This window comes from Chelmon rostratus, chromosome 18 (assembly GCF_017976325.1).
Source record: "Chelmon rostratus isolate fCheRos1 chromosome 18, fCheRos1.pri, whole genome shotgun sequence".
Classification (NCBI taxonomy): Eukaryota; Metazoa; Chordata; class Actinopteri; order Chaetodontiformes; family Chaetodontidae; genus Chelmon; species Chelmon rostratus.
The window spans coordinates 21,544,989-21,571,113 of NC_055675.1; the positions used below are offsets into that span (position 1 = coordinate 21,544,989).

Here is a 26,125-nt window from a genome sequence, read left to right on the forward strand (position 1 = left end):
GTATTTCAAACTGAGCTTGTAGCAACCAAAAACGTAATAACGGCCAATAAAGTAATAACTACCAATAACGTAATAATTTTGGCCATTTTAAATGTAATAAAACCAATAATGTAATAACTTGCCAATAATGTAATAAAACCTTTGAGCCAATAACGTAATAACTTTTTGCCAATAATGTAATAAGTTATTACATAATAGGCTGGTTATTACGTTATTGGCCTAGTATTTAAAAACCCTTTGAAAATGTAATAACTGGTGCTGATAATGTAATAATATTATATATGACTGCAGTTCTTGGGAATAATACACTTTTTTGTACACTTCACTGAATTAAAATAAGTACAGTGGACAAATTTAAGATTTAGATTCTCTCTCTATCTGTCTCTCTTGCCTGATCTCTCTCATTATTAATAGATAAAAATGATATTTGATCCTGTAAGATCCTGTGAGGTTATCCAGGTGTTTAACAGAGGGTTTAGCACAACTCTATGATATAACAGCCTATAGATCACATCTGGACTCTGTGAGAAACTGGAGCTGTTTTATAAAATATATGTTTATATTGTTGATATATATATCATCAATTAATATCCATCTAATGTAAGCTGCAAAATTCCAAACCTCTTCATTAGCTCTCTCTCTTTCTCTCTCTCTCTCTCTCTCTTGATGTTGAGGTGTCAAATGAATTAACAATATTTTTTTCTTGGACTATTATTTATTGTTCATCCTCAAATGAAAAATGGCTTCACAGTATGTGCATTCCAAAAAGCTGAACTGCATATATATGTATATATATATACTGTATATATATATATATATGTATGTAGAAAAACATGAACAATAAAAATGAAACTAGACAATTCCGGCGCCGCCGAAATTTTGACAGTGGCATGAGGGGGCTGCTGGTCTTATTAACTGAATCAATAAACATGAATGAATTTAATGGAAATGAACCATCTCTATTATCATCCAAAATTTCCTTTTACTAACAGAGCTAACGCTAACGGCACTAACAGAGCTAACGGAGCTAATGCTAACGGAGCTAACAGAGCTAACACTAATGGAGCTAACAGGTAACGACGCTAATAGAGCTAACGGTGCTAACATTTCTAATAGGGCTAGCAGAGCTAACTCTCCCACTTTTTACCTGTTTCTGAACAGCTACTTTCTCGCTGTTGGTTTCTTCCGAACAACTTGTGATTGTTTACAAAACCGTAGTTGCTATCAAAAAACCGATTACACTGTGAGATACGGACAAGTCTGGGCCAGATGTACGTGTGTTTTATGTCCAGATATTCTTTAGAAAAATGACTCAATGGTCGATTTAAAAAGACACACTCCAGCAGGCTGCGCCTCAGAAAACAGGAGTTTGTATGGGTTTAAATGGAGCAGCAGAGCAGGGCATCTGATGCAAGATCCCTCTTTATTCAAATTTGGTGGGGGATAACCCTTTAAAATTGAACTTTGACGAGAGAAGAAAGGTTTGTCTACAAAAAGATCCAAAAATGATGTGTCTCCTATTCACCGTTTGGGTTTTAAGGCAATTGTAGAAAAAAAATTCTGGTGATTTCTCACTGGCTCTTTCACTCTAAGTGATGATGTCATCCACTCTAGGGGGAGAAATTCTGAGCATTTTTTTGAGAAACTTGAGATGGTCATAGGTGGAAAACCTTAAGAAATATCAAAAATGTGCCAAGGTTCATTTTGACAAAATTATCTACGTTTTAAAGTTTGAATGAAGTCTCTAGGAGAAAGTATGGCGAAGCAGTGGACAATTGAAAAAGGCTGAAATTTGAGGAAATTTCCCCATTCATTTCTTATGGGAAATTCTTTGCAGTTTTTTGCATATAACTTTGCCAATTATTGACAAAAGAGCTATAAAAATCGTAGCACACCATTCCAGATTGAGCCACACGTTTTTCTCAAAGCTGCGGGACTAGTTACGCGTGGAAATTCTGGCTGAAGATGAAAAATGGGAAGAAAAAACGTGCGGGATAACAAAACTGGCATTACTTTTTCCAGAAGATGTCCTTAACTTTGTACTGCCCAAAACTCAGATAACTCAGAATTAGCCAGGCTTTCATCCATTGGCTATGTTTGCCAAACAACTCCCTTATCCGTGCACTGAGACCACTGCGTCCAGCAGCCTTGTAGAGCTTCATAATACTGATGGTGAAGTCATTTTCTTTGTCCAGCTCTAGGCTCTCCTCAAGTGTTTCTCTTATATAGAGGCTGGGATAAAATGCTGCCGACAGTGCCTGGAATGAGCACGAGATTTGATTGAATGTCCCAAGCATGGATATATCTAGGATTAGAGCAAACTCAATAAATTTGGAATTTTGAATGGGTAAAATTGTGCTGCCACTTAATTAGCAACTTTAGTGACTATGAGTGTTCTGGATATAACACTAAGCATCATCCATTTGCAAACATATAATTAGCATGGTAGAAGTTTGCATCTCAATGCAGATTAGAAACAGGCACGCAGTGCAGAACTTAAAATGTTTCACAATTGTGTTGAAATCACTGTGTGGTCATTCCGTGGCATCAACCTGAGCATAAACTAGACATATTTGACAGCGAAAATAAAAAAAAAATAACAGTCATATATAATATTATTACATTATCAGCACCAGTTATTACATTTTCAAAGGGTTTTTAAATACTAGGCCAATAATGTAATAATCAGCCAATAATGTAATAACTTATTACATTATTGGCAAAAAGTTATTACGTTATTGGCTCAAAGGTTTTATTACATTATTGGCAAGTTATTACATTATTGGTTTTATTACATTTAAATGGCCAAAATTATTACGTTATTGGTAGTTATTACATTATTGGCCGTTATTACGTTTTTGGTTGCTACAGAGCTGCTCTTAAAAATGTATGAAAATGACGTGGCTCTTTAGATGCATTTACACGAACAATAGCAGTAAGTGCTTATTTCAGTGATATTGCATTTCCTGTGATTAGTTAAGTGCTTTTAATGTGAAGCTGCAGCAGTAGGAAATGTCCGGTTTGCATTAACAGTAACTTAATACAGCATTTTTTCTGGGAATGTCACAGACACTCAAGTGTAATACTGCACATATATAAATATGCACTGTTTTCATTGGGCTTTAGGCTCAATCACCTTGAGTTAACTCATTCAGCGATAGTGACTTAACAGACATTTATTTCAATGAAAATCTTTGAGATTGTTTCTTTAATGTCTCATGAATGTTCGTGTCTGAACCTGACTCCCTCCAGTCTTCTCCTCATGTCGCTGCTTTGTTTGGCCGAGCAGCTGAAACCAGATCTGAGCTGACTTGGTCTCCTACCTTGTAAAACTTGGCTCCACTTTCATTCTGAAACAGAGTCAGACTCTTGCTGTCCAGCCTCCAGTAATGTCTCTTCCTCTGGAAAGACAGAGAAATTAGTCAGTATAAAAACTTTATGGATTCCAAAGTGTTTTATTTCAGTATATACACATAAATGGTGGATTTCAGCCACAGGGTTAGATCTCTTCTTTATAAGTACAAATAGTGTACTTTTTGCTCGACTACCTTCGCTGCATTTAACAGATATAGTCACTAGTTAAGATTTTACATACAAAAACACATGGTCAGTTCATTGAATATGATGAAATGTTATAGATTCAATTGCACAAGAGTACATAAAGCGGGTAAAAGTAGCTCCACCAGCTGCAACATCAAAGCACCACTTGCATATCAATACATCAAAAATAATAATACAATAATACACCGCTGACTTTTGAAACTTTAAGAAAGAAAAACCCCATTTTTGATACTATTTACGGTCTGCATCAATTCATTAATTTTGATTGTTATTGGCTGGACTGGATTGAAGGTGCCTGCACAAACACAAAGGATTTTGCATGTATTTTCTTCTCACCAGGTTGTCGCGGCTCGTGTAGTGAACCATCCAGCCCTCTTTAACCACTGTGGAGCTTTTCCTCTTCGTGTGTTTGATGGACTGAACCACACGCATCAGAGGGATGTTACTGCTGGTGGACGGGCTGAACACACACACACACACACGCACACACAAACACGCACACACAATGACACACACACACAGACATTTTAGGAAATGCAACAACTCGAATGATCAAGAATACAATCATGTTTCTGACTTAAACGGACAATAGCTAAGGTTTATTTAGCATTTTTACACAAACTATCATCAATACAAACTGCCTGTGGGGTTGTTGATCAATAAGTGTGTGAAACTACTCTGAAGCAAAGATATCAAAGTAAAAAAAAAGGTTTCTAGTCTTTAGTTGACTCTAGGTCTTTGCGCTGTACAGCCACCTTAAAGAGTTGATGACTATTTAACATTTTACAGCCACTTTAACAGGATCTAAAACAATTTACAGACCCACTTAACTCAGCTTCTAATGATAAAACAGCTAATGAAAAAAATAATGCTAAAAACAATATCCAATAAAGTAGCTGGGTTTAAATTCACCTGATGGCTCTGAGCGTCTCGTCATCCTTCTCGCCATCCGTGCAGGGACCCTCGATGAAGAAGAGCTTGTCGTCGGGGGTGGACAGCTCGTCCTGCTCGTCCATGCTGTGACCGCAGTCACTGCTGACGTCACAGCTGTCCACCTCCATCGTTGCCTCAGAGTCCATATTGGGACTGGCTGGTTCTGCAGAGACACAAAGTCAAGAGTCTGAGTACAAGTTCGTACTGTTCCCCCTTTATTAGGATACTTTAGGAGATGAACTGTGTGGACTAGATAAGTATCCCAGCATGCACTTTGCATCAGAGGTGATGGCAAAGGACAGTAAAAGACACCTGTACTTCAACTGAGTCACCAAATTGAGTTACTGAGTTATGATATTTTTAAACATTGAATAAATTGGAATATAATTCATCGGCGCTGCTGATGACCTATTGGTAATTTACCAGCGGCACTGATGATGCATGGCATTTTAAAATTATTTTAAAAAGATCAACAAAGATCAACTGAGCAACAAATAAGTTGTTTTATTGTAAACATACATGACAGTGAGGCTAACAGGTGAACAGGTGTGTCGTGTGTCCACAGTAACAAACTCACCTCCATTGAAGTCGACCTCACCGAGGCAGTCTCGAGGTACTTTGGCTGCACATCTCTTATGACAGTTAAATTTACAATCTGAAACAGATACATAGAAAAAACATGTTTAAATGAAACAGTGTACAGAATAAGTAATTAATTCCAGTTAACCATTGTTAACTTGTGTGTGTGTCATCACCTTTGCACTGCATCCCCTGGCGGAAGAGGCCCTTCAGCAGACGCTTGCAGTACTGGCAGATGGTGGGACGAGTGTAGGTGTGGACGGAGAAGGTGTGAGGGACTTTGACCCGACCCAGGACCATCTTCTCCATCCAGATGGGACGACCGCTCAGCAGAGAGTTACGCTTGGCCGCACCCAGGAGGGGGCGCTGGCAAGGCAGGAAAAGAAAAAGGTTCATAACCTCATATCGTAAGAAAAGATTTCGACTCCTTAAAGGATAACTTTCGTTTTTTACAACCTGGACCTTATTTGTAGCATTAAATACGCCCATTTACTCACCCAGACAACTTTGGTGGCATTTGGAGTCATTTTGAAGAAATTATCCCCAGAGGAGCGGCGCGTATATCCGTATAATGCGAGTACTCGGGGCACCCATGCGCAGCCTCTATATAACGCATAATCTGCGGCGAAACTCCGGCGGTCGGCCAGTTTAGCTGTAGTTTGGCACAGCTATGGTTCGTTATTGCGTATTCGTAGCCGACCGCCGCAGAGTCAGCCGTGTTGTGGCTGGCTGCTCGCAGGGCCCGGCGTTCGGTAATGACATCATCCACATCAGAGGTAGTTGTCTAGAGACGCCGGATGTTGATAACATGCCACCACGGGCTCAGAGGGGAATAGCACCAGCATATCAGAACAAAATATTGGAATATGAACAAGTTTCCGCAGATTATGCGTTATATAGAGGCTGCGCATGGATGCCCCGAGTACTCGCAATATATGGATATACGCGCCGCTCCTCTGGGGCTAATTTCTTCAAAACGACTCCAAATGCCACCAAAGTTGTCTGGGTGAGTAAATGGGCGTATTTAATGCTACCATTAAGGTCAAGGTTATAAAAAACGAAAGTTATCCTTTAAATTTGTCTTTTATGAACTTTGACCCAGACACTGAGCAGGAGATTCTGCAGTGAAATAATAAACTTTTCTGTTATAAGTTTCATCATACAGACACTGTTTCTACAGTAGCTCAGTGTTTAAAGGTAGTGAAGGCATGCCACAACATGACATGTTGACTTTACTTGATTCAACCCAATCACATCAATATGTGCACAGCAAATGATTAACAACATGAAACTCAGAGGCATCTATTCCATATCAGTCACAGGGGTCAAATGTGTAACTCCCTCAAAGAGAGTATGCAGCATCATCTGCATATAGTGACATAGCTAGGAGACATAATCATTATATTTGCCAACATACTGTATTAGTACAGCAATCTGGATAAATCTGCTTACTTTGTGTGAAATAATTTGATGATACATACTGATGTATCTGAGTGGCTCAACCTGGGATCCACAGCTGGGTTGAATCAGGTGAAGTCTACATGGACCTTCTCGGCCACGTGTTAAATATTACCTGATAAGGACATAATGTCAACCTCAACTTCATTTCTCTGCCGCAGTGTCTCATGTCCTTAGTGGCAGAGATATATTATCCTAATGCCGATAAGATAATATTGGCTTTAATTTTATTGATTAGGTTTGCCAGCATCTGGGCACATTTTCTAACTAGAGTTAAAAATTAATAACAATAAAATATAAATGAAATTAAGCAATAAATAAAGAACATTAATCCTCTAAAGGTCTCCTCAGTGAATAACCTGAGTGAATAACTAATGAATCAATAATAATTAAGATTCATTCAGTTGAGGGTGTTGAAAGATTATCAGCAGTATGTTTGGGTGAACAATGAATGCAGAGTTCCTGCAGGGTTCACCAAATTAAATTTAACACTTTTTGTGACATTTTTTAACACAACCTAAACAATTTAACAGCATTATTAGTGTCACACCTGTCAAATAATGATGGAAAGCCAGTGGAGACAATAAGACCTACAATTATTAATTAAGTAACTGAATTTATAGACATTTATATCACATTTTTGTTAATACTTCCCGGCTGTCCCTAAAAATAATTCCCATTAAGTTAACCCATTAATGTGACTTGAACCCAAGTAAGTGGCAGAAAGTTATTGATTAAATTGTTGATTAAATTGATGATTTAAGTTAAACTTTTTACTAAAATTAACACTTTCCCATTATGAGTAGATGAGCCTCGTAGCTGCTGTAGCTAGCAGTAGGAACAGTGTTTGAAAAACAGATTGAACAGCCTCCTGCTGCACCGTCCAGAATCACAACAATCACGCTTTCAGTTTGTAAGAGTATAATGTCTCCTGACATGCAAAACTTTTCTATAACTGACACTACAGCCTACAGCAGGCAAAAGAAAATATTTTGTAAATTAAACTTTAGGAATTTTAAGTGAATGCAGACTTTTCAAGAGCTGCAGACACCCTGATATGTCATCATTTTCATGCAAAAACACCCCAAAGTTTTTCTCCCGCTCTAACTTTAAAGCGAGTGCAGGGAAAAGAAGGGAACAATCAGGGTTCAGGAGGTTCAGCTGAGACATCAGATTCGTAGAACTGTTCCCGTCGTGAAAGCAGAGCACCGATGAACTCTTTTCTAGCCACGAGAACAATGACTGTCCTTGTACAACGTTCAGCTTATAGACCGCAGTCCTGGCAAGATCAGGAAACATGTGACACAATGGGGCTGAATTAGGACAGAACAGTTTGATAATCCACCTTCTCACATTACAGTCTGATTTATCAGCTCGTACAAACCTTGTGACGTCTACTCAAAGTCCAAATGATCTATAGAGCTTTTGACGTGAGAAATGTAATAATAAGTTCAGAAACAATAAAGTAAGATTGTGTTATAGAGCAGGATCAGAGATCACAGCATCAACTAAATGTTCTCATTTACAAACATGAAACATGTAACATTTGTTCCTCTCTAATTCTTTTAACCACTTTGTGGAGTCAAATGAGTTGATTTATTTTTTCAGTCAAGTGTTTTGTCTTTTGGGCATTTCAAAATCTATCAAAAAAGAAAAGGTTATACTTGAAAGCACATTTCATTTGTGACAAACACTTTAAAACATCAACACATAAAAACCAAAACTATCAATGTGCTTACGTGCACTGAAGTAACCAGGTTACAGCTGGTTGAAACGTCCTGTAAACAAGAAACCTGGTTCTTTTTACAAAGAACAGGAGAGATAATCACACAGAGTGATGCGTCTGTATTTCAAATAATTCCATCCAGACATCCACAGTCTGACTGAAACACAAACTAACCTTCACAGGTCTAAATAAATCGTTTTCTCCGCATGTTCACGCTGTAAACATGTTCCTCAATTATCGGCATTACCTGGATTCTTCAGGAAACAGTAAAAGCACTCGATGTAAATCACTTAATAGCAGAGGAGGGAGGTGTACTGTTGTGAAATGGGTGAACTGACCCTTTAAAAGCTGTGCATTGTGTTTATGAACTGACTGTATTGTTCCTATATTTTAAGAGCAGCTAAGAGCCAATGTTAAATAACAGAAACACACTAAGATTTGATTTGTGTTTAGAACAATGCTTGGTTAACAAACAGCTCAATCTGCCTGTTCAGGGTCTTTCTGTGTGTGTGTGTGTGTGTGTGTGTGTGTGTGTGTGTGTGTGTGTGTGTGTGTGTGTGTGTGTGTGTGTGTGTGTGGATAACAGCGTGATGGAGCTGAAAGTTTGTTCCAGTTAGTGTGAAGCTCTGACTGTGACTCATTTTGCTAGCTGGTTTAAGCGGGATGGAAAATCCAGTGGTTCGCCTAGAGGCATCAGAGAAAGGCGTGTGTGCGTGTGTGTGTGTGTGTGTGTGTGTGTGTGTGTGTGTGTGTCTGTGTGAGACAGAGAGAGGGGGACTCTACTGGAAATGGCTCGCTGGTTGCACAACGTAGATCTGCAAGCATGGAAAGTTTGTATTCTTTCACGTCATTATCATTACGTATCTGTTAGATATAAATCAAACCATTCGTCCACTAATCACAAGGTTGGTGGTTCAATCCCCGGCCCCTGCAGTCTAAGTGTCCTTTGGCAAGGTACTGAACCAGGTGGCAGGTGTACAGGTGGCATCTTGCGTGATAGCCTCTGCCATCAGCGTATGAATGTGTGTGTGTGTGAATGCTGACTTGTATTGTGAAGCCCCTTGAGTGGTCGGTAGGACTAGAAAAGTGCCACATAAATGAAGTCTTGTGTGAAAACCTCTGAACACCAGCCAGTAGGAACCAACATTTCGACACACACTTTGCTTAAAGGAGGTCAGAGGCAGTGTGAAGTAAACAGGTGTGAGTCAGGTGTGAATGTGGAATCAGTCTACATCTGACATTTGATGCTAAATAACTAAATGATTTGTGTGATCAGAGTTCCTGTGTGAGAACTTTTTTCTACTGTATCACATGGTGTGTCCCTTAAAAAGTGTTACAGGACACCAATAAAAGAAGTTCCGGTCAAATAGCCTGATTGTTCTAAGTTATTGTGCTGGCTCAAACGCTAGTTGGTAACCGTGGCAACAGAAACTCGTTAACATACACTATTTCACAGTTTATTTATCACAAAACATGAGTGATTTTATAGTTTCATTTAACCTATTTGGTGAATTTGATAATTTTGAAGACTGGGATGCAGCAGAAGAGAAAGAGAGAAGAGAATATAAGGAGATGCGACACAAGGAGGTGACACCGGATAACATTTATAAAAACGATTGACTTACTTGCTTGATACCCATTTAATGATCAGAGTGAGGCTATGTCTTGCAATAAAAACGATTTAGGAAACTATCTGTGGACTTTGATTCTTTGAAACAAATTTTCGCATCATCCTCTGGACAAACTCAAGCGGTAAGAGGTGCACTTGTCCTCTGAAATGATACTTTGAAACGTAACATAACGTTAAGCAATCATCTCACTTTCGTCCACTGATTAGGCCTAATATAAGAGCTGCGGCCGACTGAGCTGCAGGTTCTGTGACCAGAGCTGGTTACCTTGGCAACGCGTCACAACGATAGATATTAAATAGTCCGCTCAGCCGCTTCTTGTGAAAAACAGGATTTTAACGGTAAAAAACAACATTAAGGTATTCATAATTGATTTAATATTTATTTTTTCCGTAAGTGACCATTATCCCTTACTTAACATGCGTTTTGATTTCTACACTCTTTGAGAGATACTACAGTTATCTCACTGTCTGTCAATATTAAGCTACTGTTAATTTAAACACAAGATACTTGTGCTCAAAAAGAGGATTCATTCTCAGTGAAGAACCTTGGAGCTCTAATCTGCCTCTATACCTGCCAAAGAGCAGTGATTCCTAACACGTCTCTGGGGGTCATCAGGTGGAAACCTCCCTTCAACAGTGTTTCGCCTACTTAGTCCCACTACACCTCCAGGAGGTTAGGCAGTGAACTCCGGCGTCCCAGAGTCACCCCCCCTAGTGCCAGTTCACACTGCTCCTACACAATCCAAACAGCACCGCCACGTTCAACTGACCCAGAGATGCTCCAGGTAGTGGCCAGTACTGATGCTACCATTTAACTATTGCTAATGCTACTGCTAACCGCTAGGAAGAACAGAAGAAGACAATACAGTTCCGATGCTACCATTTAGCTAATGTTATGTGCTAACCGCTACCTGCTAAGAGGAACAGAAGAAGACAATAACGCTAGATTCACCTATACTGTTAATGTTAATTGCTAGCTACCAATACTAACTGCTAAGATACTATCATACTCTCACCGCTTTAGCTATTGTTAGCTGCTACAATGCTACCACAGGCCTAGATGCCACATGTAACTGCCGATTGCCACACTACCATCATCTACCCCTGCCTCTCACCAACTGCACCAAGAAAAAGCGGGGTGGGAATACAAACCCTGGTTCGGGTAGGGGATAGAAAATAAAGAGGTAGAGTCAAAAGATGAAAGTAGGGATTGGATACAGACCCTTGTTCGGGTAGGGGGTGGAAAATTTAGAAGGTGCTGAAGGTGGAGGCCTAAACCACAGACTAGATTTAACAGCCTCTTCTAACATTTCCTTCAAGAAGCAGCAAACCCTACCATTTCCTTCAAAAAGCAAACAGAGCAGGATAACAAACCCTAACATTTCCTTCAAGAAGCAGACAAAACAGGAAAACAACCAAAAAGATCAAAAAACAAGCCAACTCTGTGTCTTACCACGCAAACTCACCTGAACAGGCCGCATGGTCCCAAAGAGAGACTCTAGCTGGCCACACCCCCACCTTATCTAAACTTCCTGGTTCTCTTCCTATTGGCAGAGCGAGAAGATGGGGCGGGGAAAGCAGAGCAGAGGAGAGGTGTCTTGTTCAGACTTTAACCTCTTCTCTTGCCGGGTTAGGCATGCATGTCCTCTGCCTGCCCCCCCACTGTCCCTATTTCACCCCCCAACTACTATTATTTCTCCTGATCCATATCCACTGACTAGACCTAGCAGCCTCATCTGACATCTCCCTCACTGTCTTTCTTAAATTTTGCCCATGCACTCCCAGCTCCCTCAACAGTGAAACAGCTGACCCTGCAACAAAACCTCTACACCCCACTTCAACCGGACAGACCCTGGTCTTCCATCCCCTCTGCTCAGATTCTGTCTTTAAATCTGCATACTTAGTCTTCTTCCTTTCATAAGCTGCCTCCACTGAATTTTCCCAAGGGACTGTTAACTCAATAAAATACACAGTCTTTTTACTCATGGACCATAAGACAATGTCTGGCCTCAGATTACTATAAACTATTTCCTGGGGCACAACTAGCTGTCCTCCCAAGTCGACCTGCATTTGCCAATCATCAGCCCCTACCAGGCAGCCACCTCCCTGCTTTCTCCCTGACTTAGCAGCTCTATTTTTCTCCCCCTCTCGAACAAACTGCACATCTAACCTCTCCTTTCTAGAACTTCCAGAATTCACCTGCTTCCTTCTCTCCTCAATGCCTGCGGCTAAGCTTCTCAGCACCTGATTATGCCGCCATGTATACCGGCCTTGTGATAAGCTAATTCTACAACCTGACAAAATGTGCTTTAAACTTGCTGTACCTTAGCAGAGTGGGCACGATTGATCGCCCTGTACCCAGAGACTTAGGTTCTGCGGGGTTGGCAACACATCGTATGTCGCCCCTATCAGAAATTTAATACGGCCTTCCTCCATATTCCACAGGTCCCTCCAACTAAGTTTCCTCTTCTCAACACCTTCCCAATTCAACCATTGTCCCTGTTTGGCTTGACCAACTGCTTTTGCCCCTCTTAACAACTCCTCCTGCCTACGCACCTGTTCCACTACAAGCTTTCTTTTCTCCTTTAGACCTGCTTTATTCCACACTGGTTTGCCTGGGCCAAGCCCCAAGCCTCCCCGGCCAAATTGAACATTTCCTACTATTTCTGCATGCCTAAGAGCTGCCTCTGCCTCCTGTACTGCTGCCCTTGGGTTCCATTTCCTCCCCCCAGAAGGATTCGGAACCACATTGCTAACTAACATGTCCTTACTCCCAGATAATAAAAGTTCTGTCCTAACCTTAGTGCATTTAAACTCCTCTGTTAGACTGGATACTGGCAGCTGAAGCATTCCTTTCCCATACAAAGCTACATTGCTTAAGCACCTGGGAGCACCCAACCATTTTCTAATATAAGAGCTAACTAGCCTTTCCATTCTCTCTGCTACAGATAATGGGACTTCATATACTGACATTGGCCACATTAACCTAGGATACAAGCCAAACTGCAAGCACCACAACCTCAGTTTTCCTGGGAGCCCTGATTTATCTATTCTCTCCAGCCCTTCTGCAACATCCTTTCTAAATTGCACAACCTGTTCAACATCATTCAGGTCCACATTGTACCACCGTCCTAGACTCTTAACTGATTTCTCCCTAATTGTTGGGATTTCCTCACCATCTATAGCAAACTTTCTATCACTTACTTTCCCTCTGTATATTGAAATACTCCTTGACTTACTAGGCTTAATCTTCATACTAGCCCACTTGAGATTCTGATTGACTTTATCTAACAACCTCCTTGTACATGGCACTGTTGAAGTTAGCAGTGTCATATCATCCATATAAGCCCTAATTGGTGGAAGACGCATTCCATTCTGCCGTCTCTCTCCACCTACGACCCACTTGGAAGCCCTAATAATTACCTCCATAGCCATTGTGAAAGCTAGCGGGGACACTGTACATCCTGCCATAATACCAACCTCCAATCTTTGCCAGCCTGTTGTGAGCTCTGCGATACTTGCACACAGTCTGATGTCTTGGAAATATGCTTTCACCAAGTTAACAACTATCTCCGGCACTTTAAAGTAGTCAAAGGATACTGAATCATAATGTTCGTGTCTAAAAATTTTTTTTTCCATGTGCAATTTTAAATCAGACTCAGGTAAAAATGGATTCCTTGTAACACGTGTTTTCATAACAACTGTTATTTGAGTCTAAGCATCTGACATTAAGTATATGATAAAGTGTTTCTTGCTTCTCACAAATGTATAGTTTTCAAAATATTTCCCTTTTAAAAAGTATACAAACGAAGCACAGCTGAGGTGATGAGGCTTCAGCTTGGCACAACCACATTCTGACATAATTCTAATAGTTTTAGAAATGTATGCGGACATATATTGTGGTTGTGTTTGCAGATTTTGCATATCATAGAAGAGTGGACTCTTGGCTTTGGCGGAGGTCTGGTAAACCTGTTTAGGGTTTCCTATGCAGCCTATCCCAGCATGCAGTGGGCGAGAGGCAGGGTACATTGTGACACACATATAGACAGAGTTTCCAATTCACCCGACCTGCACGTGTTTGGACTATGGGAGGAAACCGGAGCACCCAGAGGAAACCCAGACAAAGGCAGAACATGTAAACTCCATACAGAAGAGTCAGACGCAAACCCAGGCAGGTCTCTGCTGTAACTCTGACCCAAAAGTGCCTTAATAATAATTTATGGGACACTGTCAGGTATGGAGCACTGCCATTGAACGCTTCAAAAGTCTGTATTTACTCAAAGGTTTCCTGATTTAAGTGTTAACTTTGATAAATTCAGACAGTATTTTATCAGGCAAAGTTATTGTATAGCTGTTTGTGTTCAATCTTCAATTTGGCTCATATTGTTAAATTAAAAAAAAAAAAAAATAATAATAATAATGACAATCATCTGTTGATAAATTCACTGCTTGGTGTGTAAGATGCTGAAATCAGAATCATTATCCAGCAGGAACAGATTACCCGTTCCTCTGTCGGTCCAGAACAAAACACATTCTGGATCAAACGTAAAACTGATTGAACCTAAAAACAGTGTTGTGTCTTCTTGTTAACGGTGGGAGCTGACTGTTGATGTGAAAAACTTGACATGATGGCAGTAAACCTACCTCCTCCTGGGGTGTCGGGGTGAACTCAGTGGAAGGTGGACGAGCGACGGACATGACGGAGCCCGGCAGGGAGACATTGGACAAACGTCTCTTCCTGACCCCGCTGCAGTTGTTCGGGATCTTGAACGCACACCGTTTGTGGTAGTTCAGTCCACATCCTGAAGAGGAGAAAATAGTACAGTACAAACTCACGCTGTGCAGCCAAACTTAGCTGGTATAATTACACCACATTCGCCATCTTAGTTCAGCATGTTAGCATGCTAACACGCTGCAGCCCAGGTGAGCAAACACACCTCATGGTCACTGTGTTCTGAATTGATGGTGACTTGCAGCTACGGCTCCCTGTGTGACCATGGCGAACACAGAAACTACAGCAGATTACACATCTCTTTACCAGCAGACAACAGATCAATGAAGAGAAACAGTTTTGGAGCAACATCAGCTTCCATCTGGGACAATAAACAACATTTATGATACTAGTTAGCATATCAAATGTCTCTATTCAGCTGTGCTAGGCAGAGAGCAAATAAGTGCATTTCCCAAAACGTTGCACTGTGGCAACGTCTCTGCTCACTCCTGCTGCTGACCAGGGGCGAGTCTAAAAGGCCTCATGCTTCCTCCAATTGACCTGCCTGTGAGGAGCTACTCTGGGAAGACTTAACACATGATATAACCCCATTACGGGCTGTGCATGTTCAAGACGTGAAAATAAAATGCTGTATTCATGCAGCAGACTCCGCACAGAAAAGACAAGAACCAGGATCTGAACCAAGCCCCTTTAATCTGTGAGGAAACCACAGCCATGATGCTAAAACGTCTCTTTACATAGAACCTTTTCAAAATGCAGGTATATGAGGAATCAGGTTAGTGATGTTGTTTACCAAATAAGATGCTTAGAAAACATGTTTTACACCAATGACAAATCTTCCATTAAGGAGTGAGTGGGCAGATTCTTCTATTAGTGTGACAACTTTGCTTTTTAACCGTTTACACCTCAGAACAGTTTATATAAGCGGAAGCCGTATTTCTGCGCTGACAGCCGCTCGGCCGCTCTCTTTTCTCTGCTTGGCAACACTACAGTTAAGGTTCGCTCTGAGGTTTCCCAGCGCCGAGATCAGGACTTAAAAGATGTGAAAAATAGTCGCAGGAAGTCACCGAGTCAATGAAGACATCCTGCTGTACAGTCGCTGCAGCTTTCAGGCTTGAAAACCAGTGCGTGAAATCTGTGTGTGCATGTGTTGGACGTGTGCCTGGGCCCTGACTCAGAGCGATGATCGGTCAGAGTCAAAGCTGAGGCTGACCCCCGAGGAGTCACTACACAGCCTGGAAAATAAAACCTGATTAAATGTACTAAAACAATGACGTCAGGCTGAATTTGTCCAGAAAGCTGAACTTTCTGTTTCTCGGCAGGCTGGAGGTCAGAACAGTCAGGTTTTATATGTTTAGATCAATTCTCAGTTATTCATCACTATCATGACGTGACAGTCACTCAGAAGGAATGGTGTGCAGCTTCCTATTCGTCTCTGTTATACTCATTAAAATTTGTCTTGCATCACCACAGAAACGCTGGCAGCACACATCACTTCCTCTCATAAAGTTTAATTGAGAGGAAGCTTGTCTGAATAGTTTCAACTGCCCAGACATCCTGACAATCCAGTTTTGAGATTGCAATCTGATCTTCCTGACACCTGCATGCACGTTTCTGTATTTCTGCGGTTGCTGCGGAGCTTTCAGGTGGAGTCTGTGTTTCACAAACAGCAAATGAACCGACTGCACAGGCGTCAGCTCTAACTAGGAAGCGATGCACACAATGACCAGCGTCATCGTCTCACCAGAACCGCCAGGAACTCCAGTTCTTTCTGTTATTTGCCTCCAGTTCCTCTCACCTCTGTATGGTCACGAACTGCAATCATGAAGTCTTGAGATGAGTGTGAATTCTTTGCTTTAGTTTTCGACTCGGATGGACGTGTCTTTTGATTCATTTGCACAGATTTTATGTCTGCCTTCATATGCAATAAACAGTGTTGTTTTCAGGTTTTTAATGAGCATTACAGCCTCATGGGGCTGCTTGAGGATTCTTTAAAGGATAACTTTCGTTTTTTACAACCTGGACCTTATTTGTAGCATTAAATACGCCCATTTACTCACCCAGACAACTTTGGTGGCATTTGGAGTTGTTTTGAAGAAATTAGCCCCAGAGGAGCGGCGCGTATATCCGTATAATGCGAGTAATCGGGGCACCCATGCGCAGCCTCTACAGTATATAACGCATAATCTGCGGCGAAACTCGTTCATATTCCAATATTTTGTTATGATATGCTGGTGCTATTCCCCTCTGAGCCCGTGGTGGCATGTTATCAACATCCGGCATCTCTAGACAACTACCTCTGACGTGGATGATGTCATTACTGAACGAGCAGCCAGCCACAACACGGCTGACTCTGCGGCGGTCGGCTACGAATACGCAAGAACGAACCATAGCTGTGCCAAACTACAGCTAAACTAGCCGACCATTTGTTAATCAGCACATTTCATTTTAAATCATTTCGCACATCTATGATTCGATCTGAGATGTCTCCAACACCTCAGTTAAATGTGTTACAACCTGAATAAAGTCAGTTCTCTCAGGATGCATGTGACTGCAGGTGTAAACCACAGCAGTAACATGACGTGGCCTTCAGTAACCCAGCAGGAACAAAACCCGCGGCCTTGCGGCACCTCGTGACCACATTCTTACCTTCGCATTTGAGGCCCTGTCTGACGAGCCCCCACAGCATCTCCCCACAGTCATCGCAGAAGGCCGGCGCCTTGTAGGAGTGAACGTACAGCGCGTGAGGGCGGATCTGGAAGTCCTCGGCTGTGGCGAGAGCTGAAATTAACAAATGCAGAGCGGTTACACAACAAGTGACAATGTGGGGCGTTTCCATCCTGCATCTGGTCAGGATGAAAGAGGAGGAGATGCCGTCTCTGCAGCCTTAAACTTTAATAATTGTTACTTCTTTTATTATCACTTCAGTTTGTCATCAGTACAGCGAATGCTTTTAGGAGATTATTTAATCTTTGGTTGAATAAAACCATTATATCCAATTAGGGCCCGTCTTTATTGAGAAAATTAGGGCTATCCAATCAAGTTTTGTTGTCGCTGATCCATTTAAAAGTGCCTTGCACATCTTAGCTCGTGCTTCAGAATTCAATTCAAGTTCTTTAATCCTGAGTATCTGTTCATACTGAACTCGATCTGGGGCACATTCAGTCTAAAGGAGGCTAGCTTTAAAATCAGTAAAAGCCAATCCAGTCCCAGTCCAGGCCACAAAGACAAGATAACCTGTATGTCAGCTTTCCTATCACTCCAAAAATATTTTGTATGGTGTGTTGTAATGTTGTGTATGTAGTATTTTTATGTCACTGTGGATCTGATGTGGCTGGAAGGTTTGGAGAGGATTTTGACTGCCTCTCTTTGTCCTCAGCGGGAACAAAATACATAAATGTTAATGGATGAAAGTTCATTTCAACTGTAGTGAGACTGTCAACTGGAGGTAGAGGCAACCATAAAGGTGCCACCAGCTCATCAGGGAGCAACACTTCAATCTGTAGACTGCAGGGCGGGGGGATCAAACCACCACCTTCTGAATAGTGAGCGACCGCTCTATCTCCTGGGCCACAGCCGCCACTTCAGCGACATGGTCTGCCTGAGTAATTTCACTTTTTGTATGTTAAGAATGAGTTCAAATGTTTATAACGAGTAAAAAAAGGCCTTAAGCACAATAAAAAGACGACTGGAAATGGATCAAGTGCATGGATCGGCCTTGATCGTCATCCCAGTCCTTCTATTTTATTTTCTTAATCCCAGGTCTCAGGTCTTCGAGGGAGTCCTGGTCTTTTCTTAGGACATCCCCACAGATCATGACTATATTATCTTAGTGTTGCTATTCTTGCGTCGTTTTGTACCTTTGCATCTACAATAAGGCCACTTACAGATGACGCAGACAAACGGTCTACAGCCGTGTTGGTGGCTCTGTGAGGCTGACACTGTGGGGCTTTCATGTATGTTAGCATGCTAACATACGCACAATGACAATGCAAACAGGCTGATGCTAGAATTTACCTACAATTATTATTATTTTTTTTAGATATTTCACTCAAATCCAACACAACAGGGAAAGTCAGGGGATCATCAAATTCTTTAGGATAAATCATCTGGGGACCATGAATGTCTACGAAATCCATCTGATAGTTGAGATATCATCAGATATCAGATATCATCAGTCTGGACCAACGTGCTGGATCCACCCACAGACCAGCACTACCTTCCCTAGAGCCACACTAGCCCTCTGCTACAAATGAAAAACACTGTCTGGCTTACTGTGCTTCAATAATTCATCAAGGTTACTTATCTTGGCTGTTGACCCTTCTGTGAAAAAGAGATGATCTTAACAGCCAGACATGTTCATGTACCTTTCAATCCTCTCAGCCAAAGAATGACTGCAATGCTTCCACTCAGAATTAGACAAAACAAATTCTGTGCAAACAAATTTCAGTTCAAGCGTCCATAAAATTTAAATTTTGCTCACATCGAACTTGTTCTGTATCCGTGAATCTGTTGCTGTGCCCTCGACAGTCAGACTGATTGATGAATGCTAACATTTGCAGGAGTTTTGTCATGAATAAACTTCCATCCATTTGTCCCCTGTAGTGGTAGTGAGGAAAAGAGATGGTTGTGAGGCTGTGATTACAGGTTTAAGCATGTGTAACTGGGAGGCCTAACATGGCAGAAAGGGAAGGAAAAACATGTGACTCAGTGACACAAGCTTGTTTTCTCTTTGTAGTCAGTTCTCTAGTGCTTCTTCAGGCATGAGACACCTCCACTGATACACTTACAGAGGCAGATATACTAATACAGAAATAAACTAGGTATGCTCTGCAGGGTTCTGCAGCAGCAGCAGGAGGAGGAGGAGGAAGAGGAGGGGTAGGAGGAGGAGGAGGAAGTGGTCGTAGGTTTGAGCCCGATGCGGTTCAGGCTGCGACTTTGTTTTCTTCCTCCCGTGTAATCTAAACCTGCCGCTGCTCTGCGTCTGGGTGTTCAGCTGTGAAGGTGTCAGCTTTAGTTTTTACAACCCAACCTGTCGACACGACTCAGGAAATGACAATCCTATACACAATATTATGGTTTGAGCGTACAGGGTGACCCTGGGCGACGCCGCAGCGAAGGAAACGAGATCTGAGGCGACCTCACCGCTCTCACTCAGAGGTGGATTAACAAGAGAGCTGGAAGAGGAGAGCAAGCCGAGACAAAACAAACAATGAGAAATACACATATGAAGTGTTTTAAGTTGTTACTGCATGAAAACTGGAGAGGCTGCACTGCCAACAAATAAATGCTAATAACTGTATTACTAATAACAGCGATAATAAGATTTTCTTTGTGTGAATAAATAAAGATTAGGTATATGTTTCAGTTTTTTTATGCATTATTTTTTTAACCATGCTAGCTGCATAGCTGTATGAATGCCACTGTTTTGGTCCTGACTGAAATATCTCCATCACTACTGGACGGATAATCATGACATTTTGCCACCATGAGGTTGATGTTTGTGGTTTGAGTGATCTCAGCAGTTTTCAAATGGGTTGCCATGAAATCTGGCTCAGACATTCATGTTCTCCTGAGGACGAACTGTAACACTGGTGACTTTCCATCTTGTGCAATCAGGTCAACATTTTAATTTGTCCACCACTGAAGTTTACAACCAAATGCTCAAAGAAATGAATCATGTTCCCTTCAGCCTCAGCTGTATATTACAACATAACACCACCTGACCTACATCAGTACTCCTAATCTAGATGGAGTTCTGCTGCTGGCAGCGGTCGGATTCCTGATATCAGCGTCAGGAGGCAGAAGAAGGAAGCTAACTGGACTGATTAACAGGATGTGGGCTGACAGGCTACAGGACTAACTTATTAATAAAAAGAATGTAAGTGAAACATTTTATGATCGACTGACGGTAAAAATAAGAGTTAGCTTCGTACCAGAGAGCACCACCTCGACCAGGTCGCCTTCATGGATCTCCTCTGCTGAGGTCAGACGCTGCAGGATGTTGTCTGAGTTCAGGTCGTGGCGGAAGAGCAGGATCTTGTCGTACATCCCGAAAAATCCACATTCAGGGAACTGAAAGGTGGAGAAGGATAAGGATGAGGGGACTCGTGCAGACTCAGAGTGAGGTTACTACTACTGCTAAAGTCGACTGGTATAACATGATCTGTACGACTGCGCTGTGATGCCCAGTGTCTGTTTGTGGCTAATAAATACTGCAAAAACACTCGAGTGTTACATAAATGGTGAGGTGTGAAATTTTGCCTTATGTTCAATGTGAAAACATGAGACACCTGCTTCAGAAACATCCCGAAGAAGGAAGAAGGAAGATGCTCAAAGCTATCTAGATCAAAAAATACTGTGGCAGCAGTACAACGTCAACAGGATGAATAAAAGGAAAAAGATTCATCCTCTGGGAAGTTGTCAACTGAATGACTGTATTTTCATGTCCGCTGTTTCGTGTTCCACAAGATGTATTCATGTAAATATCAAGAGATTTCCCTGTTGAATGAAGCAGTAAAAAGCCCAAAATCACAGATATTACATTTGCCTCAAAAGGCACACAAGACCACCTCTATCCAATCAGATTATCAGTTTACTTGAGTTCAAGCCCTTAGTTAAAAAAATAAATGTCTAACATAAAAAACAAGTAAAATATGAAAACACAAATGTTTTAATAATAATCCACATCTGTCAAAGGGCTGCTGAGCAAGGCACTGCACCATCCCTCTAACCTTTGACTCCTCGAATGAAATGTCCTGATAACAGACTGAGCAACTTGTCCTCATAACAACAACGTTTCTACATGACTTCATCTCTCATGTCAGCGCAGCCTGTTCCTAAAGTTAACCATTACTTAACCTTCATATGAGGAACACATGATGTGTGATGAAACACATTCAGAGAAACACCGCACTGGGAAACTACCAGCGGCCAAACTCTGCTGAAATTATTTTGCTGTGTGGCTGCTGAATCAGTTTCTACTGCAGTCGACCAACCACTATTTACAGTGTGCTTTTAAAAAAATCTGATTTTCTGGTTAAAAAACCAAAACACGAAAGCTTCCCAGCAGCTACTTCCTCTTTATAAAACAACCTTACGTACATGTAGGTTCAAGCTTGGGTCACTGTCCCCGTCCTCTCTCTGTCTGTTGCAACTTTCCTGTCACCCACAGTGAGAAGCTATTTAACAGACAAGCATTTCAGTGTGTAATGTGAAAACTCTGCAGGCAACATAAAACACAACATATAATGTGAGACCAAGATGAAGGGAGGGTCAGGTGTGTGAACAAGTTAACAGATCTATTGATCCATCCTCAGGTCAGAAGAGCCAGGTTCCAACGAGGAAATGCATGACTGCTATAGAGCTTGATGAAGATACACCTTCCACAGGTGGATGGACACCAGATTACAGGAGGTGTATGAAGTGGGAAATAACTACATCAGACCACTTTGGTCCAGACTGAAATATCTCAACTATAAAATGAACAACGAACTTTTCAAACATTCAATTCAAAACATTCAAATTCTGCTGAAACAAAGGTTAGATGTAACCTAGATGTCACACTGATGTCACTTTTCAACAGAATTTAGCCCAGTTTTATCATCTTTTGCAGCGCAAATGATTATGAATAATTGCACTCACAGCATACGTGCCAATGAGAGCAATTCATTCCCACTCATTTCTGTGTATTAGTTTTGTTGAAAAGTCAATAAGCCGCCTCTTGAGTTGTGTAATCCATCACAGCTAACATCTTGACTAATTTACGTTGTCATTAGTGTTCACACAGCTGTAAATGAGAATTGATTTAAATAGTCTGAACTGTTTTCTGCACATCTGTATAAAACACTATAGCATGGCTTACAAAACGGCTAGCAGGGATGTAAAGTTAAGTTTAGGATTAGCAGTAAAGGGGCTCAAACATGGGTTTGGTCCTTTAAGGATGTGCCTCAGTTGTACCTGTGTGCTCATGCGAATGATTCAGCCTTCCTGGCTACTTCCGCATTTTTACATGCCTCAGAGATTTTAGGCCTTTGAGGCTGATGGAATTTTTCTCAGAATTAAAGCCTCAAATAAAACTATCCAGATCTTGATGAACTGTCGTAAAGATTTCATACTAACAATCTGACAAAAAGCTGAAAATGTGTGTGAAAAGACTATCTGGCACAATTTTGATTAAATTGAATTCTGTTAATCTAGAGTGAAACAAATTTTCAATCGACATTTTTTTGACTAAAGACTAAAACATTCTCCATAAATAATCCAAACTCAAGACTTTGTACTTTTAAAGCTCGATGAACAGTGAGTGCTGCTATGGCAAAGTGTGCGTACTGGATTTAGGGTTCAGCAGTCGCTGCAGCCTGTAAACAGGCAGGTGAAGCAGCTTCCTGCCCTGAGCTGCGCTCTGGTTGAGCAGGATGTTAGCAGGATGTTAGCAGTATGCAGGTAGCATGCAGCATGGATCCTGCAGCACACACTGACAGCAGGAAACCAGGTGATGAGGCAGAAGCTGCGTGCACCACATTAGCGCAAAATGTCCATCATGAATTATGGCTGAGGCGCTGTCACTGACACCCAGCAGTCGTTAGCCATGTGGCTACACACCACTGCTCAAACAAATAGACAGCGACAGAAGGAAACACGGTGAACAGTCTGAGTCGACAGAAAAGAGAGGGAACTGACTGTTAGTTCTGTACTGACGGCGTTCCCTCAGCAGGTGAGGATGAGCTCAGAGCTGAGCTGTTCCAACTAAAGCCTGTGAAGCCCCCAGGCCCAACATAGGAGCAGGACACCCACCCGACAACAAACGACAGGTCTGCGTTTGGGCACCCGTAGGAAATTTGCATTGCTTTGTGGTCATTTAGCATTTCTTTCGAGTAGATTTGTACCTGTAGTCATTTTTAGTCAGGTTTGTGGTCGCTTTGTGTCTCTTTGTGGTTGTCTTGCACCTCTTTGGGGTCGTTTTGCATTTCATTCTGGTTGTTTTTCACCTATGGTCATTCAGCATTTTTTTCCATTAGTTTTATATCTGTAGTAATGTCTGGTTAACTTTGTGGTCATTCTGCAACTCTTTGTGGTTGTATTGCGTCTCTCTGTGGTCGTTCTGCATTTCTTTCTGTTTGTTTCTGCACCTCTTTCAGATCATGTTTTTGTCTCTTTGCTGTTTTGCTTCTAGCAAACTCTTACTATATATCATGTGATCATTTATCGTATGCTTGACATGTCTGAAAGCAGCTGTTTCTGTATTAAACCATCTCTTTCCTCTCTTTTGTTGTCTGTTTCAGTTTTAAAAACAAGTAGAGAAAATGCACTGGGACAAACACTTGTCTGTCTGTCCTCTCATTCTACAGCAGCTATGAAACCATGACAAAGCAGGAAGCTGAAAAAAAAAATCCAGCATGAGGACTGGGTGAGGTCTGAACCAGAAGTGAAAACACTTCTGTTCAGCTGCCATGACGACGCATTTGGCCTCCGTCCGGCCACGTTAGAGCCAGTCGTCAGCTGCTGCATTCTCTGAGGTGAGCAGAGAAACACACTAAGAGTTCTGTTAATGGACAAGAGTGTGTGTTTAATACACACTGATCCCCTCTTTATGGTTAATCCTCCATTAATCAGGCTTAACCTCCACACACCAACACACACAATCCCTTTCACATTCTCTAACTCGTCTCTGATTCCCTCACCAAACTGCAGCACATCCCTGACGTCTCCGCAGTCTTGTTTTGGTCAACGGGGTCACAGAGGCCGAAACCTCCAGGCCCTGTCATGACCTTTGATCCTGATGCAGGAGCTGGCACGGGGGGGGTCTTAGGCCATGTTTTTACAGAGTCAGTGGGATATCCATCACCTTTTAATCTGTGCAGCACTCATGCCATTATCAGAGAGACTAAGTGTTCATGGAGCCCAATAATCCTGGTTCTAAAAGCGAGGACAGCATCCTCAACATCCAGTCCACAAACACATACACAAAAACACAACTGCATCCAGGAGTTTATGTTAAAACATGATTTATACGTCATACTTTATGTGCCAGTTTCTTGAATAGCTTACAAACTCTACTATGTGATATAATGTAAAGGAGAGAAAGATCAGGGTGATACGAAAAGAGTCAGTCATGCTAGTAAAACAGTCACTCATTTGTTTTAATGTAGAAACAAACAGCAGCTTATCATTTCATTTTTTTCTCACACAGCATTTTATAAAAACACTTGAACCGACAGCGATCATAAGAGCAACACCAGATTAAACAAGCCGTTCCCTTCCGCTGCAGAAAGCTAAGAGCCTTTCAGCTCCAATAAAACTCTTCAACTATTTTGCCGTACGCGTGCAATTAGCCTGGAGGGACGGCGCTAAAAGGGACTGATGGGAAATATGAAGGTAAACAGCGGTGCCCCTGTTTTCCCAGCATCTGCTTGCTCTGTCACCTCGCCGAGGAAACAACAGGAAGCGGCGCTGAGTGGGTCAAGGTTGTCAGTGTGTGAGTGTGTGGGAGTTTCATTCATCCACTTGTAAAAGGCTGAAATCACTGCTGAATGCAACAAATGAAAAACCACACCAACCTCTCAACGTGTGAGGTTTTTTAATCGGCGCTAAACATGAAGCACAGCTGAGGCTGACGGGAGGGTCGTTAGTTTGCAGGCATAAATCAAAGTAATGGATGAAGATGATGGCGCTAGAAGAAAAGTCAGAGGATCACAAGTCATTGAAAGTTGTCCTGATGGGAACATGAATGTGTGAAATGACCAAAATACCTTTAAAATCAAAACACAGAGGGAAGAAGCACAAACTGTGTCTCCACCTGCTGACCTCTAGAGGGAGGAGATAAGAGTTTACAGCATCAGTGTTACAGCATCACTCTCAGGATGATACACACTGAATAAATCACTGCCCGCCCCACCTGACACACACACACACACACACACGCACACACACACACACACACACACACACACACACACACTGCTTTATGTTCTACATCTGTCACTGTTACCACAACGACGTACAGTACTTCCTCCTCAGATACCTCAGTGTGTGTGTGTGTGTGTGTGTGTGTGTGTTAAAGTGACCTCAGTGTTTCCTCTGGATTCACTCAGCAGCAACACGACCACACAGAGAAAATCATCTCAATGCCACTGAACCTCACTGGTAGAAGCGGATGCTTTGTTGCACAGGAGCAAATGGGAAGTCGTCCTTGGGCTGTTTGGAAAAGTTCAGGCACTTTCAAAAAAAAAAAAAAAAAACTTAAACCAATCAGATCAACCAACAACAGCCTTCAGTGTCGTTCTTTCAATACAGAAATATTCTCCGGTTCTCTCCATGCTAACCTCATCGGGAGCCGCCATTGTTGTTTTTGAATGAACAGTCACTTCTCTCACTGTCGTCACACGTAAACCACGCCCGTATCTGCCAGCAGTCCCTCACAGGACGCTGATTCGTCCGAAACGACGGCGGTTCGGCCACAAGTGCGCAGCTTCAAGCCCGGCAAGATGGTTTCTCGGCTCGCTCG

At 41.8% G+C, this 26,125-nt stretch overlaps 1 protein-coding gene across 1 annotated transcript in view; it reads right to left on the reverse strand.

The window, feature by feature from the left end:
• LOC121622222 (serine/threonine-protein kinase D3-like) overlaps nt 1-26,125 on the reverse strand; it is a 49,515-nt gene that overhangs the window by 13,030 nt on the left and 10,360 nt on the right. Inside the window, exons 3-10 of the mRNA XM_041959126.1 lie at nt 20,556-20,694; nt 17,269-17,400; nt 14,532-14,689; nt 5,250-5,439; nt 5,072-5,149; nt 4,474-4,657; nt 3,898-4,021; nt 3,324-3,401 (exon numbers count right to left, since the gene is read on the reverse strand). Of these exons, the coding sequence (XP_041815060.1) occupies nt 3,324-3,401; nt 3,898-4,021; nt 4,474-4,657; nt 5,072-5,149; nt 5,250-5,439; nt 14,532-14,689; nt 17,269-17,400; nt 20,556-20,694 (1,083 nt within the window). The remainder of the gene's footprint in view (nt 1-3,323; nt 3,402-3,897; nt 4,022-4,473; nt 4,658-5,071; nt 5,150-5,249; nt 5,440-14,531; nt 14,690-17,268; nt 17,401-20,555; nt 20,695-26,125) is intronic.